The sequence below is a fragment of the Nycticebus coucang genome, chromosome 1 (assembly GCF_027406575.1).
Source record: "Nycticebus coucang isolate mNycCou1 chromosome 1, mNycCou1.pri, whole genome shotgun sequence".
Lineage (NCBI taxonomy): Eukaryota > Metazoa > Chordata > Mammalia > Primates > Lorisidae > Nycticebus > Nycticebus coucang.
The window spans coordinates 196,124,088-196,142,176 of NC_069780.1; the positions used below are offsets into that span (position 1 = coordinate 196,124,088).

General features: G+C 42.1%; 1 protein-coding gene across 2 annotated transcripts in view; it reads right to left on the reverse strand.

Moving 5' to 3' along the window:
- The window catches only part of SDHA (succinate dehydrogenase complex flavoprotein subunit A), a 29,103-nt gene extending 11,045 nt beyond the window's left edge, over positions 1-18,058 (reverse strand). The window contains exons 1-10 of one of the 2 annotated variants that reach the window (XM_053593788.1): positions 17,919-18,058; positions 12,190-12,279; positions 10,931-11,092; positions 9,965-10,108; positions 9,232-9,396; positions 8,004-8,152; positions 5,861-5,985; positions 3,372-3,540; positions 1,302-1,497; positions 521-692 (exon numbers count right to left, since the gene is read on the reverse strand). In XM_053593788.1, the coding sequence (XP_053449763.1) occupies positions 521-692; positions 1,302-1,497; positions 3,372-3,540; positions 5,861-5,985; positions 8,004-8,152; positions 9,232-9,396; positions 9,965-10,108; positions 10,931-11,092; positions 12,190-12,279; positions 17,919-17,981 (1,435 nt within the window). In that variant the 5' untranslated portion in view covers positions 17,982-18,058. The remainder of the gene's footprint in view (positions 1-520; positions 693-1,301; positions 1,498-3,371; positions 3,541-5,860; positions 5,986-8,003; positions 8,153-9,231; positions 9,397-9,964; positions 10,109-10,930; positions 11,093-12,189; positions 12,280-17,918) is intronic. The other variant, XM_053593796.1, reaches the window with a different exon arrangement.
- Between the last annotated feature and the right edge of the window lie 31 nt (positions 18,059-18,089).

Here is an 18,089-nt window from a genome sequence, read left to right on the forward strand (position 1 = left end):
CTTTTTTAGAGTGGCCTAAATTATTTTTCTGAGTACCAAGAAGTTATATATTCCCTTATGCCTACTATTTAAAATATTTCATTGCAAGTAATTAATTTATTTCAGGCAAGTAGTATGCAATAAACTTCCTTTCAAAATAACAATTTCCTAATAATGTCTTTTCTAAGCAGAACATAATAACTAGAAGAAACAAAACGTAATCCCCAGTATTTACCTTTTTAACTGTTAGGACCCCTGTCTATGGGCACCCATAGCTCAGTGGTTAAGAGCGCCAGCCCCATGCACCAGGGGTGGTGGGTTCACACCCAGCCCAGACCTGCTTAACAAAGGAAAAAAAAAAAAAAAAAGACACTCCCCCTCCCCCAGGCTGTGTCTAGTCCAAGCATCTCGGTTTCCTCACTCCTAAGGGAAAAAACCCCAGACTACCTCTGTACAATCACTAAGCACTTTTCAACAACAAATCCAGACTCTGTAACCTCTGCCCTCTGACACTGCCTAGCTACTTGAAGAAAACACATACCAGGCCTGCAAGATTCTTCAATGCTCAGGGCACACGCTCGCCCAAAGACAACCAAGTCCAAGAGTGAGTTTGCTCCAAGCCTGTTGGCACCATGCACTGAGGCACAGGCAGCCTCCCCACAGGCATACAAGCCAGGCACGATATGATCTTGGCCGTCCACGTGCTTCAGGACCTGTGGAAAGGCAGATTTCAGATAAAATTTCAAGGTACCTCTGTCTCCTTAAATAGGGTATCTGTGCCATATGTCAGAGAAGGGGAGGAAATTAGCGAGAATCCTCAGAAGGTGCTCTGCTTCCCCCTTTGCCCCTGAACACTTAGCATATTGAGTAGGCCAAATGGCCTCCCCCACCTCCAGTGCTCCCTAGGACCTCGTCCCCCACTTGACTCACCACCTCCCTCTATCATAGCTCACACCAAGGAGCGCTCCAGACTCTCCATCCACTGCTCATCATGAACGGAGAACACAACTCTCACATACCTCACCTTACTAACTGTAAAGACCATTACCAAGTAACACAAGATCATATAGGAAAGTAACTACAAAATGGAGAAAACTGCAAATGATAGCATATCTATGACTATTTACTAAGAAGAAACTAAGAAATTTATAACGAACTATTAAGGAGTAAATGTAAAAACTGAACTACAACCAGCCTCTCTCTACCCTCCAGTAAGAATAATTTAAAGTCCATCTATCAGACAACACAGTACTTTTTGAAAGAAAGTATCTTTTTCTCTAATATCTTTAGTGAACACTGCAAAGTGGGCCTGGTACGGTCACCTGGCCCTTGTAGTTGGTGGGAATGCCACCCATGTTGTAGTGCACAGTGGGCAGCACAGGGATCGGCTCCTTGGTGACATCCACACCAGCGAAAATCATAGCTGTTTCTGAAATCCCCGGCAGGCGTGTGGCTAGCTGCTCAGGGGGTAGGTGGTGCAACTGTAGGTAGACGTGATCTTTCTCAGGGCCACAGCCTCTGGGAAAATGGAACATAACGTAAGGCACAGAATGGTAAGTGGTAGAAGTTCTGAGACTACAAAATCATCAAAGCATGTAAGTTTTAACATTTTTGATACTGGAAAGAATCTCCCTTTCACTTATGGTCACTCTTACGTCAAATCTTTTCTGAGCATCTACTGCACAACAGGGACAATACTAGGTGCTGGGTCATGGCCAAGAACAGGAACAAACCCCTGCCCTCAGCCAGAGCGGTGGCTCACCTATAATCCTAGCACTTTGGGAGGACAAGGCAAGTAGATTGCAGGAGATCAGGAGTTCAAGACCACCCTGAGCATGAGTGAGACCCTGTCTCTACTAAACATAGAAAAATTAGCTATACATTGTGGCAGGCACTTGTAGATCCAGCTACTTGGGAGGCTGAGGCAAGAATATCACTTGAGCCCAGGAGTCTGAGGTTGCTGTGAGCTATGGCACCATACACTTTACGAAGGGTGATAGAGTGAGACAAAACTCTGCCCTCATTGAACTCACACTCCAGTCTTAGGGATCAGTTTGCTACCTTTTCCTTAGTAAACGTATTATTAAGTTCTCTATGACAAATAGTTATCCCTCTCTGTCCATGATGAATTGGTTTTAAGATCTTCTATGGACTGCAAAATCTACAGACGCTCAAGTCCTGTATAAAACAAGATAATATTTACATAGAATCTAGTATATACTACCAAAATCATCTCTAGATTACTTATGACACTTAATACAATGTAAATCCCACGTAAATAGTTGTTAGATTGCTTTGTCTAGGCAATAATGACCAAAAAAAGTCTGCACATGTTCAGTGAAGACGCAATTTTATTTTGATCTTTATGGTTGGTTAAATCCATAGATGTGGAACCCATGGATATGGATAGATATCTGTACTCTAAAAAGCCACTGACTTCTGGCTCTTGGTAGAGTGCCATAGCATCACAGTAACCTCCAACTCCTGGGCTTAAGCGATTCTCTTGCCTCAGCTTCCCGAGTAGCTGGGACTACAGGCGCCCGCCACAACACCCAGCTATTTTTTGGTTGCAGTTCAGCCAGGGCTGGGTTTGAATCCGCCACCCTCGGTATATGGGGCTGGCACCTTACCGACTGAGCCACAGGCACCGCCCGACTTCTCTTCTTTTAATATAAAAATGTAAACCTCTAAAGGATATACCAGAAGATATTTAACAAGTGTCACTACATTAAAGAACAAGGTCTTGCAACAGAAAAGCCTTAAATTGCTTTGCTAAAGACAACTAGCTCACACACCTTAATACCCATGGGTACTGAACACACCACCACTGACTGCTCATATGCTGCCTTCAGATGGTGGGGAGGTGTCTCTCCCTCCCACGCTGAGTGTCTACCACACAGATACAAAGACACATTACGTTCCAGATTTGAGAAAGATTTACATTAAACCAGCTTAAATTCCCAAAATGTGGGTCTTGAGAAAAGTATCACAAATAACAGAGGACAGCCAACAAGTAACAAAGCTAACTCTGGGGTGGGAGGTGTTGAAAGTCACACAGAAATAACAGCCTAGATGCTAAAATGTAAATATCCCACAGTAGAGAAAATCTCAATTAACCTCCAGAAGGGGGTGTAGGAAGGAAGGGTTTAGTAGCTTCCCACCCAGTGGGTATAATGCATGGAATAGGGCACACTCCCTAGGTACAGGACACAGCTACAACTCTGATTTTTACCTGTCATGTGTAAATTGCATAACATAATCATATTATGCTGAAATAAAAAATGAATTTAAAAAGTCTAAATGTTAACAGTCACCAAAGAGGTAACAACTGAAAAGCGGGTATGTGTGTCCATGTGCCCCAATTCAGACATCTCTGGAGATTAATCACAGACCTTCCTTCACGGATCTCCAGAGTCATTGATCGAGACACAACGTCTCTAGATGCCAAGTCCTTCGCGACAGGGGCATATCGCTCCATAAACCTCTCGCCCTGACTGTTAATGAGAATGCCTCCCTCTCCACGGCATCCTTCTGTAATGAGACAACCAGCACCATATATGCCTGCAAAAAAAATAGATACATACATATAAGCAAAGGCTTATTAGGTCTATAATTCCAATGTGTATTTCTGGAAGAAATTTTTAGGGGGAGACAGGAAAAGGGTATGACAAGAGCAGGACAGGCAAAAATGAATAAGAAAGAGAAGAAGTAACAGAAGTGTGGATAACAAAAAGCACTGACAAAGCTGACAGGTCTGGGTAAAGTGATGTCCCCAAAGAGGAAGGAGGACTGCCACAGCTAGTGGACAAAGCTCTGTTCAATACTCTGATTGTAGCCCATGTGCTATATGTATCAAATTTTGTTTTAATTTTTGATCATTCTTTTGCACCATGATATTGTGGTAACTACTTTAGCTAAGAGTAACCAGCTTGGAAAATTCATATCTAAAGTACTCAAATAGCAGCAAAGACAATAATTATTGTTATAGTTAATGCTTATATTGTACTTGCTATGGACAGTTCTAGCTGCTTTGCTGTATTAACTCATTTAAGCTTTAACAAGAACCCTAGGTACTATTATCCATTCTCAGACAAAAACAAATTAAAGCTTAGCAACCCATCCATAGTTATGGAGCTGAAGACAGACCCCAACCTCAAACCTAAGCGATATGGCCTATGTTTTCAACCACAAATGTGTTCCTTAATGTCATGACAAAGAAGAAATACCAAGCTCTTGAGACAAATTAATTCAAAAGCTAATACTTTCATATTAATAAACCAAAAGGGTTATCTTGCTTTTAAAACAAGAATGAAATTCTTGCATTTCATCTGCCTTCCAGTTTTCCTAGTTTCAATGGTATTTCTTGGTTTATTTCTCATACACTGGAAATGAAATATAAGAAATGGAGCTATAATATGGCTCGGTGTTTGTTGTTCAGCAGCTAGGGTACCAGAGCTGATGGGTTTGAATCCAGCCTGGGCCTGCCAAAGACAATGATAACTATAACCATAAAAAGAAAAAAAAAAAAAACCAGCTGGGCGCCTGTAGCCCCAGCTACTTGGGAGGCTGAGGCAAGAGAATTGCTTAAGTCCAAGAGTTTGAGGTTGCTGTGAGCTCTGACACCATGGCACTCTACTGAGGGCAACATACTGAGACTTTGTCTCAAAAAAAAAAAAAAAAAAAAGAAAAGAAAAGAAAAAGTAATGGAGCTACAATAAATTACAGATGGAATCCAGAAACTCAATGGCATTTTATCAGATAAAAATAATAATAAATAATCCAACAGGTTGGGTGTGTTGGCTTACGACTGAAATCCTAGCACTGTGGGAAGCTGAGGCAGGAGGATTACTTGAGGCCAGGAGTTTAAGAACAGCCTGAGCAACCTAGGGAGACTCCATCTCCACAAAATATTTAAAAAATTAGCTGGATATGGTGACACACATCTGTAGTACCAGCTACTCAGGAGGCTGAGGCAGGATCGCTAGAACCCAGATGTCTGAGGTTATAGTGAGCTATAACTGCACTACTGCTCTAGCCTAGGCAACAGAGCAAAACCCCATTTCAAAACAAACAAAACACTACCAAAACAAACTACAAAAACCCCAACAAATACATTTTTTATTTTTCATCCTTGCCAGGAATGAGAAAGAATATACTGACAGCAAAGAGTAGGTGAAAAGGGTCTGGTTCTTTAGTATTCAAAGGTCAGTAAAGCAATCCAGAAAGAATTTAGCAGCATCACCTAGGATGAAAGGGAGATCTCTGGGTCTGTCTCTGTCTCTCAGATTCATTTCTGGAAAACATCCCCCAAAGGAGACTTCAATTGTCACTTACTTCTGTGTTAATGTCACTGAATCCCACAACTCTGTCAACTATCTGACAATCCCATGACTACTTAGTCACCAAATGGGCAGAGCCCAGCATCCCTTCATGACTTGGAGTCCTATCCTTTCACAGCTGTATGCCACCTTCACACCCCAGTCCTGTGTGAGCCTGATCTTCTCCCTCCCAGACTGAAGTCTGCCTGTAGCACTGCTGGTCAGATATGCTACCTAGCTCAGAGAATGCCCACCATGTGCCAGGCACCACACATAGTGCCAGTGAGACAGACCTGCCCCACCCCAAGGACCTGACAATCATTGCTTCACCACTGGGAGAAGTGCTGAAAGGCAAGAGTCAGAGTTTTTGAGGAACACACAATATAGGACCTAAACTGCCTTAGGGAAATCAGGAGAAAATCTTGAGGAAATGACATTTAGATTAGGACCTGAGACCCAAGAGTTCCGATGATAAGTATGTTAGTACATGAAACTGTAGGGGAACAGTACTACCTGTTTACAAGACACAACAAGCCCACTGCCAGGCGAGGATCCTGTCCTACCTGTGGGGTGGAACTGAACGAACTCCAAGTCCTGGCAGGGAAGGCCTGCCCTGGTGATCATGGCTGTGCCATCACCGGTGCTGGTGTGGGCAGATGTGCAGCTGAAGTAGGTACGCCCATAGCCTCTGGAAAAAGCAAAGAACTGTGACTACACAGTGGCCCATGTCAGGACCTCCTGATGAGATCAGAGAATGGCCAGAGCAGCCCCTGGGTACCCTATCCTAGGTGTGGTTTGTGCATACACCTTCACCCTCACATGTGTGCACACACTATGCCAAGGGACTGCCACTCCAGGCAAGTGGGACAGGTCTGGGGGATAGAAGGGATTCTCACTTGTATTTCAGCTTTGTGCTGTTTGATGGGTTTCCCTGATAAGCATATAATAAAATGCTTTTAAATTTTATGGGTTCACTTTTTTCTTGTTCTTGTTTTCCCAGCTTTACTAAGGTATGATCAAAAAATAAAAAGTGTACATATTTAAGGTGTATGACTGAAGATTTAAGTATACAATGTGAATTGATCACCATAATCAAGTTAATTAACATCTCTCACACATCCCTCCCATCATCTTACACAATTTCCATTTTTTTTGTGATGCAGACATTCAATAACTACTTTTAGCAAATTTCAAGTATGCGTGTTATTATTAACTATAGCTACCATGTTGTATGTCTTCATATACCATTCTAAGAAAAATCTTCAGAACTTTGTAACTGAGAGGTACCTTTAACAAACATGTACCCAATCTATAATTCCTCTCCTCACCCCCGGGCCTGGCATCCACTGTTCTGTTTTTACAAGTTAAACTCTTTTACTCCACACATAAGTGACGTCATGCAGTATTTGTCTTTCTGTACCTGGCTCATTTCATTTAGCAAAAGGTAGTCCAGGTTCATCCATGTTATCATTAATAGTCCATTTTTGTTAGCTACGACAGACCTTTAGGCTGTTCCCATAACTTGGCTACTATGAATATGCTGCAATGAGCACATGGAGATGGAAGTACAGACGTCTCTTTGAGCTACTCATGTCACACCCTTCAGGTTCATACCCAGAAATAAGACTGCTGGATGATATGGTTATTTTATTTTTAATTTAATTTTTTGAGGTACCTCCATTTTGAGGTACATAAATAGTTGCATTGGAATATACATTCTTACTAACAGTGTATGAGGGTTTCCTTTTATCTACATCCCCACCAACACTGGTTATCTTGTCTTTTTTTCTAACTAGGGTAAAGTGACATCTTATTGTGATTTTGATTTGCCTTTCCCTGAATTACTGATGACAAGCATTTTTTCATATACTAGTTAGCCACTTGTATGTCTTCCTTGGAAAAATGCCTATTTGAGTCACTTGCCCCTTTCTAATTGGGTTTTTTGCTACTGAGTTTCATGAGTTCGTTATGTATTTTAGAAGTTAATCCCTTATCACATACATGGTTTGCAAATATTTTCTCCCAATTTGTAGTTCTGCTGATTGTTTCCTTTGCTGTATGGAAACATGAGTTTTTTTGACGGCTAAAGCAACAAACTGACAGTGTATAAATGAAATTTATTTATTTTCATCATGTGAAGAAACAGAATTATCTGTTTCAGGAATCAATATCCATTAAAGCAAGGGAAATTATACAGAAAACCCCATGTGACTCTTCAGGCTTCAATTTCCTCATTTACAATCAGGAGAAGTACACTGTGTAACCCTCAGGGACTCTCTGAGCTTTGACCTAATGGCAGCCACTGCTATCTCCTGAGGGCTACACTGCATTCTCATCCACCTCAGGGCAGGTGCCACTGTCATCTCCCTTATAGGTGAGAAACTAAGGCTGGAAAGACTATCACTTTCACAGTTATGTCAAGACCTATGTCTAAACTGTTACTCTATAATGCCTCTATTTTCATTAGTATAAAGAAACTAAATGAAAGTTCTTCATTTTTATAAAGAAATAAATTACAGTAAAAATTAGATTCCTGGCTGGGCACGGTGGCACATACCTGTAATCCCGGCAATTTGGGAGGGTGAGGAGGGAGAATTGCTTGAGGCCAGGAGATTGAGACCAGCCTGGGAAATAGCAAGTCTCCATTACTCCATTACAGGGGGGAAGAGAGTTGAGTTGAACAGGGAGAAAAAATTAGATTCCTACCCAGTAGCAACAACAGTATTCTTTGCTCTTATGCGATGTATGGACCCGTCCTCTATGCACAGTGCAATAACACCACAACATTCCCCATTTTCCATCAGGAGATCCAAGGCAAAATACTCTACAAAATAGCTGGTGTCATATCGCAGAGACTTAAAAACAAAAACAAAAACAAGAGTTAAACCAACATTTATAGTTATATTGTTCACATGACTGGGTTAAAAAACTTGATTCCATTCTGTTAACAAATGGATCAAGTAATTCCACAACTAGCAACAGTGCCGAGGGCCCGTGCACAAGTGCAAGAATGCTCCCACGGTAAGTGGCACAAACAAGACATAACAAGTGTAAATGTGTCAAGCATGCTAGAGAAAAGCATGCAGATGGAATATGTTTTGTTACTCATATTTTGGTAACACATCTATTTCTCTATTCCCAACTGTCTTATGGCTGCATGCAGCACTGAACTGCCCTCAGAGATTGGCACCAAAGTGAGGCCTATGGACTGTAGAGCCGTGGCCCAGATGGGAGCTGTTGGCCACATATAACCACTTAATCAAAACAAATTAAGTCATCCACCTCTTCAATCATACCAGTCACATTTTTGCAATAGTGCCATGTGGCTGCTGGTTATCAAAGGGGACAGTGCAAATAAGCACCTTTCTACCACCACAGACCAGCACAAGACAGCATCACCAGGCCAGGCTCTGATGCTCCCCTGGGCCAACGCAAGTGGCTCTCATGAGTCTGGCCAACTCCCCATGTGACAGCTCCTATGAGGGATGGCAGGTCCCTTCAGACATTTAGCAAGACACTAAGGCACTGATATCCTAACACTTGCAAATTAATGATTTGCCACCATTTATCTGAAAACAACAGAGTTCAGAATATTGATTACTCTGAATCAATACTGTTCAGAATATTAATTATTTGTCCATGCTAAAATTGGTTCTGATCATCCAGTGATTACTGTCTTTCAAGTCTCTGTCTGGTTTTAATAATTAATAATCAAGATAAATTAATCAGTTTAGGAACGTGGAGGTGATGAAACAGCATTAAAACACTTGCTCTGTTCTTTATCTTGAGCGTGACAGAACCCAAGCTCAAACCTGGCATGTAATAACTATCAATTCAACTTTCCAAAATAGAAACAAGAACAAATGTACTGCCTTAGAGAGAGGTATTCACAGCATCTCTTTAATACTTTGATATGCATCTGAGGTGGCCTTACCCTTCCATACAAGGTGTGCAATAGTGAGTGCCCAGTCCGATCAGCCACACAGCAGCACCGATGGGCCTGCCCGCCTTTTCCAAACTTGAGGCTCTGTCCACCAAATGCCCGCTGATAAATCCTCCCATCTTGAGTTCTGCTAAAGGGCATACCATAATTTTCTAGCTGTGAAACAAAATCAAACAAAAATTTATTACCTTAAAGGAGATAAGATATTCATGGTTTTTTTTTTTTTTGAGACAGTCCCACTCTGTTGGCCTGGGTAGAGTGCTGTAGTGTCATAGCTCACAGTAACCTCAAACTCCTGGGCTCAAGCAATCCTCCAACCTCAGCCTCCTGAGTAGTTGGGATTACAGGCATCTACCACAACACCCAGCTAGTTTCAGTAGAGATGGGGTCCTGTTCAGGTTGGTCTCCAACTCCTGTGTTCAAGGGATCCTTTCACCTCAGTCTCCCAGAGTGTTAGGAAGACAGCTGTGAGTCACTGTAACCCAAATCTACAAAACCAAAAAAGTAGTATGTTCTATGAAAATACTGACATTTCAGAAAAGATTCCTTGTTAAATGTATGAGATAGTTAATGATAGAAAAAGATTTCTCTTGTTAGCTGAGTTCATTACCATTCTTTCAAATGGTCATATGTGCCTCAATCTCTTAAACTTTTTCTAGGACTCCTTTTATATTCAATATCAGAAACAGACCTCAGGAGGCCCCGTGAGCTTCCCACACATCACCTCGACCACAGCGGCAGGGGCTTGCTCCGTCATGTAGTGAATGGCGTCCTGGTCCCCCAGCCAGTCAGAACCCTTCACGGTGTCATAGAAATGCCACCTCCAGTTGTCCTCTTCCATGTTTCCCAGAGCAGCATTGATTCCTCCCTGGGAACACCAAGTACTCCTTACAAGTGATAAGCGGGAGCCCCAGCTGCGTCTTCTGGGGCCCATCACCTCCCCAGGACCTGATTTAAAGAAAGCCAACTACTCAGTGCGGTGACTCTCAGGGAGGCCTGAAATCAGTAGACAGTGAGGCCTGCAGGTTCCAAATCACAACTCCTTCCTGGTTAGTCTGTCTCCTGACCTATGCAGTAGAGATGAGTGAACTCAAAAGCCTTTTAGGAAAGAGTCAAAGGTTATCCATAACATGATTACTTAACATACCTGGCACAGAAAAGGTCCTCAACCTCAAACCTATTCAGATCATTTTATTATAAAACGTCCCCAATGGTATTTATGGGTATGTATTATTAAAGATGAGACATGCTTCCTGCCAAGTAATATTCTCTGTATTCCAAGAACCACACTCCCCTGCATCAGGCTTCCTTCTTCTGTGTGTGGCCTCCACTCTGTTTTACACTTCAGAGGTACAGAACACGGCAGCACAGGGACAAATGAAACTCTCACCTTTTTCTTCTCCAATCTAACTTTTGATTCGTCCTCTTTAGATAATCTTTCTCACAAGGCATGGTGGGGGGTGGGGCACTGGACAGGATAGTCTGAGGAGACCCAAGTATGGCTGAAGCCCCAACAAGAGTGAGACAAGTCTCCAGTGCTGCATAGTACCTAGGGAAGACAACCCCGGCAGAGAGCCCAGAGCATAAGAGCGCGGAGTAAGCACAGCATAGGAAGGAGGCAGGAGGCTGCTCAGGCAGTGCGACTGTTTGGGACACTGCACAAGGTGAGAGGATCTAGAGTGCCTCTTACCTGTGCTGCGACGGTGTGTGACCTGGTAGGAAAGAGCTTCGTAACACACGCTGTATTGAACCCTGCCTCAGAAAGGCCGAATGCAGCACGCAAGCCTGCCCCTCCAGCACCCACTACCACTGCATCAAATTCATGATCAACTACTGGATACTGAGAAGAAATCTGAAAAAGAAAAATGAACCTGTCACACATTCAACTATGCCAACACGAAGTCTGCAGTTCCAGTAAAAGAGCTGAGGAAGAAGAAGAGACCACTGTGCACACAGTACCCGCTTCTATCCCAGAGCTAAGCACCAGTCCTTAACCAGTGCTGAGAAGAGATGGTGGGCACATCCTCATATACAAAAGGGACCAACAGTCAGATTTTATAAATGACAGTGAGTCTATCCCATGGGACCAAGAAATGCAACATTAGCTGAAAATTTAGAGGTATACAGTCAAAAAATCTATTTCTGGGAAAAGCTTGACCATCAAGACCCTCATCTGTCAATTCTGTTTACCAAGCAGGGAAGCATAGAACCACAGGAAGGCAACAACATGAATCAAAATACCAGTTCTAAATATGATTTTTCTTTCCAACTGTCATTTTTATTTACTTTATCTTTTTATGCTTATACCCACATACATATGCTAAACAAATTATAAGTTTATAATGTAGTAGAGACAGTTATTTCCCCTGTGATCTCTAAGTTTCTCATGAAAATCTTAGAATGTTGTTTGCACTTAGAGAAGCATGTTCTAGTTCATCTGGCTGACAACCTGAGAATTGAGAACCACACTGTGCTTCAGGTCCATGTCTTTTTTATGACTGAGAAGGTACTAAGTAGTATTAAAACTTACCAGAAATGAAATTATGAACAAAGTTCAGTTGTTTCAACAAAGCAGAACAGGTACACTAATACAAAAGAAGCTACATCCAGTCCTATTTTGAGTACAGATTTTACCATCTGCCACAGCAAATGCTATTAATTTGTATTTTATTAATTTGATGCTTTACTTGATTTATCTCCAGTTTACAGATACATAAAAGCTATAAGCAAAAATTTTAATATCTATGTTTATATTTGTACCACAATTAAGTACTATTATACTAAAAATAATCTGAGCTTGTACTAGATGCTCACGAGAATCTTTTCTCTTTAAATAGGTTTATTACTCAACTATACTAAAATAAACTGGTATAGATCATTACTGCTCTAAGCAAACAACAACAACCAAGAAACCCCAAATTATAATGGAACAAAAAACCACAAACTTACAGAATCTGACACTTTAGCAGATGCCCTCTTGTACCCATCAACAGTGAAGTGAAAACCTCTGGTTCCTGTCTGGAGTGCTGCTGGCCACTGCTGAAACACAGACTGAGGGTTAAGTGTCTTTAAAGTAGCAGTACGCTCCATGGGAAGAATTGTACTTCTCCCTGTAAACTGTTAACTTTTCAGGGGCCCAGCTGCTCCTACTCACCCAGAACACTCCCTGGGACACTCTGCTCTGCTCACTCTGCAGAGCAGGCACAAACAGCACGGACCGAGCCCTAGGAGTCCATCTCCACTCTAACTTGGGCTCCAAGAAAAGCCCAAACAGGATCCTCACTGCTCAGGTATAAAATGGAAAAGACATTTTCTCTGTAAAGTCTTAGTTTATGCTACTTAGTGGAAAGTGGGGAAGACATATATATTGTTTTACTGTATGTGGCAGTTTCGCAAATAAAGCTTCATTGCCCTTTTCTCACAGGAGCACCCAAACATGCCTGAAGCCTGTGGGCAGTGAAAAAGGCATTGAACAGTGGATTAGACAGACATTCTAGAACAATGAAAACTGTCAAGCTCAGAGAAATGAATGGTGTTACCCTTCATCGTGTGCAGAAGAAGGATTTCTGTCACACTCTCTGGTCATGCCCAGAGATGTTCCCTCTGCCTGACTGCCCCTGGCTGACCTCTACAACTCAGTACATCTTGGCTTAAACGTCCCATCTTAAAAACATTTATCCAAGAAAAATGCCTTTTTTTGAGATAAGGACTTGCTCTGTTGTGTCCAGGCTGGTGTGCAATGGTGTAATCATAGCTCACTGCAGCCTTGAACTCCTGGCCTCAGGCAATCCTCCGGCCTCAGTCTCCCCATAGTTACAACTATAGGCCTGCACTACCATGTCCACCTAGGTTTGTTATTTATTTATTTTTTGAGACAGAGTCTTGGGTAGAGTGCCAGGGCATCACAGTTCACAGCAATCTCAAATTCCTGGGCTGGAGTGATCCGTTTGCCTTAGCCTCCTGAGTAGCTGGGACTACAGGCAAGTGCCACCACGCTTGGTTAATTTTTCTATTTTTAGTAGAGATGGGGGTCTCACTCTTGCTTGAGCTGGTCTTGAAACCTGAGCTTAAATGATCCACCAGACTCAGCCTCCCAGAGTGCTAGGATTACAGGCATGAGCTACCACCTATGGACCCAGCTAGTATTAAAAAAAAATTTCTGCGGAGATGGGGTCTCACTGTGTTGCCCAGTCTGGTCTCAAATTCCTGGGCTCAAGTGATCCTTCTCGCCCTGGCCTCCCAGACATGCTGGGGATTATAGGCATGAGCCACTATGCATGGCAGAAAACTGCTTTTAGTGAAATCTTGGCCCAGTGTCAGAGAAGAGACATTCTCTACATGCTAAGATTGTTCAGGGAGTATGTTTTCTATCCTGTTGGCTGCATTTTACAAGACCACTGATAATGTAAGGAGTTCCTGAAATATCATAAAGGACAATTAAGAAAATAATACAGTGTTGCCTGTGGCTCAGTGGGTAGGACGCCGGCCCCATATATGGAGGGTGGTAGGTTCAAACCCGGCCCCGGCCAACTGCAACAAAAAAATAGCCAGGCATTATGGCAGGCACCTGTAGTCTCAGCTACTCAGGCGGCTGAGGCAAGAGAATTGCTTAAGCCCAGGAGTTGGAGGTTGTTATGAGCTGTGTGACACCACGGCACTCTACCAAGGGCGATAAAGTAAGACTGTCTCTACAAAAAAAATTTTTTTAAAAAGAAAGTAATACATTCAGCAGTCAGAAGAGGGATTATAAGACATATTTTCAAGTGTTCTTAAATTTGGAAGAGATAGATATTTACTCTGTGGAGTAAAAAAAAAAACATTCTATATTAACAAGTGGGGATTAATAAGAGTATTCAGCAAAATGAATTGTCTGAAAATCAGTGGCTTCCTATAAGGTGAAAGTACTCAGGCCAAAGCTAGGTGATTTGATTTCCTTCAAGCAAAGTCAGAGATGGGCTCCTGCCTCCTTGGTTCCTTCTAACTGTGGGTCTGAATGAGAACGTTTTGAGTTTTAGTCCAATTACAAAGTAGTTTGTTAGATTTTTAAGTAGATCTCAACTAATAAAAGCAATTTTCTTCAATTCTCCAATTTTAAGTCTACATTTTTTTTTTACATAAGCCAATTTAGGTTTTTCCTTACTTTCCAGAAAGTAAATTTGAAAAACTAAAAAGAACAAATATTCTCTGCCTTAGTATAATTTTTAAATGGCAAAATCACATTTTAAGATCTTTGAAAGAATTTTAATACACTCTTGAAAAAGTAACATATTAACATAAGTAACAGCACCAATAAGAATACTGCATTTTATTATAACAAATTAAAATACAAATAATGATCTAAGTATTTCCTTTTTTCTAGGATGTTCGCATTGAAGGGGCCCTTCTCCCACTAGTTTAAACACTGGCAACTAGCAAGCGTCCTCAAACTTTTTAAACAGGGGGTCAATTCACTGTTCCTCAGACTGTTGGAGGGCCGGACTATAGTTTAAAAAAAAAACAAACTATGAACAAATTCCTACGCACACTGCACATATCTTATTTTGAAGTAAAAAAACAAAATGGGAACAAATACAATCACACTGCCTCATGTGGCCTGTGGGCTGCAGTTTGAGGACCCCTGGGCAACTAGTATAATGCAATCTTAAACAAATTATCACATCATCTCCCCAGTGGAAAATAATGACACTAAACCTTTAAGTATAAACCTAATTACCTGTTTTGGGGAGAGATTTTAGAATTTGGAGTTATAAATACAGAATGAGCTGAAAACACTATAGAACCAACCAATTTTTGTCTTGAGATAAAACTCATTTTGTGTCACTTGTTAAATTTAGGGGGTTTTTTGAGGAGAACCTATCAAACATTTTCTAATGGGACAACATGAAGAAGCATGAGGAAATCCACCTAACTAAAAGTAATCCTTGACCTTGTTTAACAATATTCTTGTTATTGAACAATATTCAAGTTCAAATGACTGAATTAAGGTAGAAGTGAGACAAAAGTGAGAAGAGATATTAACATCCTCATTCTGGCAAAATGGGGAATCCTCATCTAATAAAATACACCTATAAATCATGAATAAGAAACTAATTTGTAGGTACAATCTATACAGGCAATTACAAATGCAGCTAATAAAGGACCTAAAAATGGGTGCATAATTATACTTGGAGAACAGGGGAAGGGGAAGTAGGGTGGTTTAGTGGGAACCAAACCTTCCTCTACCAGGCAAGAAGTTAATGTCTAAAAATAACAAAAATGCACCTGCATATCGGCTAGAGAAAAGGGGATAAATACCAGGGGGCAATATCAGAAACAGCTTGGCACTGCTTCCACTGGGGAATGAGGGAGGGTGATCTATTCTTTTTTATGTATAAGGCTATCTATAATCATCAACTTTTTACAACTATGTGTAATTATTTCATTTTAAAAAGGGATGATTAAAAGTTAGCATGGTTACTGAGCATAGGTTATGAGCCCTGTTTGGAAGAGTGTCACCAAAGGGTTCAAACGTTATTTTACATCCTTGACTTTCCCTGCTCTCTAAAGATCCTTGGGAAAAATCTGAGATTCTGAGCTAAGATTAACATCCAGGTTATATACCAAAATCAAGTCACAATTTTCCAAATGGACAAGGAAAAACATCATGTGGAACTAAATGTTGTTATAATCATCCCAAGAAGCAAACAAAAGGTTTCCACTATGACAGCCTAAATAATGTGATTCTACATACACCATTAAACATATTCAGAACAATCTACTCAACTAAATTGATTTATCCTAGAACAATATTTTGAATATTCATGTTAAAGGGATTGAAAAATCTCTCCCTGGAAGTGAGCAGTTAACCAACAACTATTTAAGGTTCTTGGGTTTACTCTTCCTTTGGATTAAACTGCTTTAGACCAGTTTGCAAACCGTGTCAGTGCCTTGAACCAAAAAGGAAAAAAAGGCAAAATAAGTCCAGTAAGCCGGTACCTTGAACGGCGTTATAAATACAGAATAAGTTGAAAACATTGTAGAACTGACCAAAATGACATATAAAAGAAAATTCTTTGTGGACTTGGCAAAGTCCTTTCCTTTTTCTGCTAATTTGATTATCTTGTTCCTTTGTAAACTCCAATTCTTCAAGGGAAAAAGCAGACCTGAAAGGCCAATACAGTGGGGTGCAGAATTAATTTCTGTAGGAGAAACGAGCTTCATCAAGATAAAAGACTTAAAAAACTAAAGACCAGCTCTTGGTAGCCTTAACTTGTAGTTTTCTTTTGCTATCTTTATCTCACCATCTTGTTTACAAGTATCCAATCACAGGGCTGTAAGACTCTGAAATGATGCAGGTTAAGATGCTGGCAGCTAACAGCTGATTCACCTTTGTAAGAGGTTACTTCTAATCAAGCAGTTAGGAAAGGACAGTTTACTCATCCTCACCTCTTGCTGTGCTAGAACCCTATTCTTGCTCAGAGCTGAAATTCTACTCTAATACAGAGGAAAAGGACAATATTTTCACTGATAAACTCACAAAGCATGAGCAGGGGATGAAGGTCATTTTGTAGGTTGTTGGGGGTCTTAGTCTATACAAATAAACACTGGACATGATCCACATTGAGAACAAACATGCTAGGCTCTTCTCCAGTCAGAAGTTACCAGGCTAGCAATTCCCCTTAAAAAGCCCCACTGACCAAGGACTTAATTCCTGCTAGTGGACTCCCTCCTAGCAGCACTTAGGACTCTAAGATTAGGGGTGGGGTGGTTGTCTGCTCAGTCAGCACCAATCACAGCAGCATATTAAGGCATTTAAAAATGCTTTCTGGTGTTGATAGGATGCCTCACATTTAACTCAAAATTGTTAACATATGTATTTCAGAAAGAAGAAAACTGCAGTCATAATTACACGTATAATTCAAATGTGTATTGTTGGATATCCCGGTTCCTACTGGAAGTTTTACTTTGTAATTACATTAAGTGGCTGGGTGCGCGAGTTCATTGACAAGAATTAAGCCTTTCAAATTTAGCATGATTAAATAAACTCCTAAAAGGTCGATTCACCTTTGGAGATGTCTACCCAAGGTCACCGGGAGATGTCACCTTACACTCTAAACAACAAGAGGTCAGCAAAGCATAAACCCGACCACCACCCTCCACTGATGAGAGTTCAGCACAGGGAGGCCCGTCCGTCCCCTCTGGGACCCCATCCCTGCGAAACAAAGGTCTTGGCCACCCTGCCAGGCCAGTGTCCTGAATTCTCCACCTGATTTTTAAAATTTGTGCACAAGGGCCATCACACACAAAACCCAAAATAAAAACTTGCATGGTCTCGGTATGGACACACGTAGATTTGCGCTTTCTCGCAAAGCTCGCATTCCACCGGGGTCGTTTAAGGCCCTGCCGCCCCACGCGAGCCCTGGCCACGCCCCGGCCAGCCCGCGCAGCCCTCGGCGGCCACCCGCCCGGTGACCGTGGGTAGACATAGCTCTTCCCCTAGTCACTCACTAAGACTGACAGGGCGACTGAGCCCGCGAGGCCTCCTGACGCCAGGCCTGGACTCGGAAGCAGAAAGGTCGCGACCTTCACCCGGGCGCAGCGGGCCGACCAGCCGGCGTTCGCTGCGCCTACACCTGCTAGGGACCATCCAGCTCCCTCCGCCGCCTCGGCCTCCTCCCAACCTCGAGGCGTCAACTCACCGCCCTGGTCAGAGCCAGGCGCCGCCCGCGTAGCAGTCGCAACAAGCCTCGGGCCCCCGACATGTCTGTCGCCGCCTCGCTGTCCACCAGCCCCACCCACACTCCCACACGCACGCCGCGTTGCGCCTGCGCACCACGCCGGGCAAGCAGAAAGATATCGCGCGTGCGCAT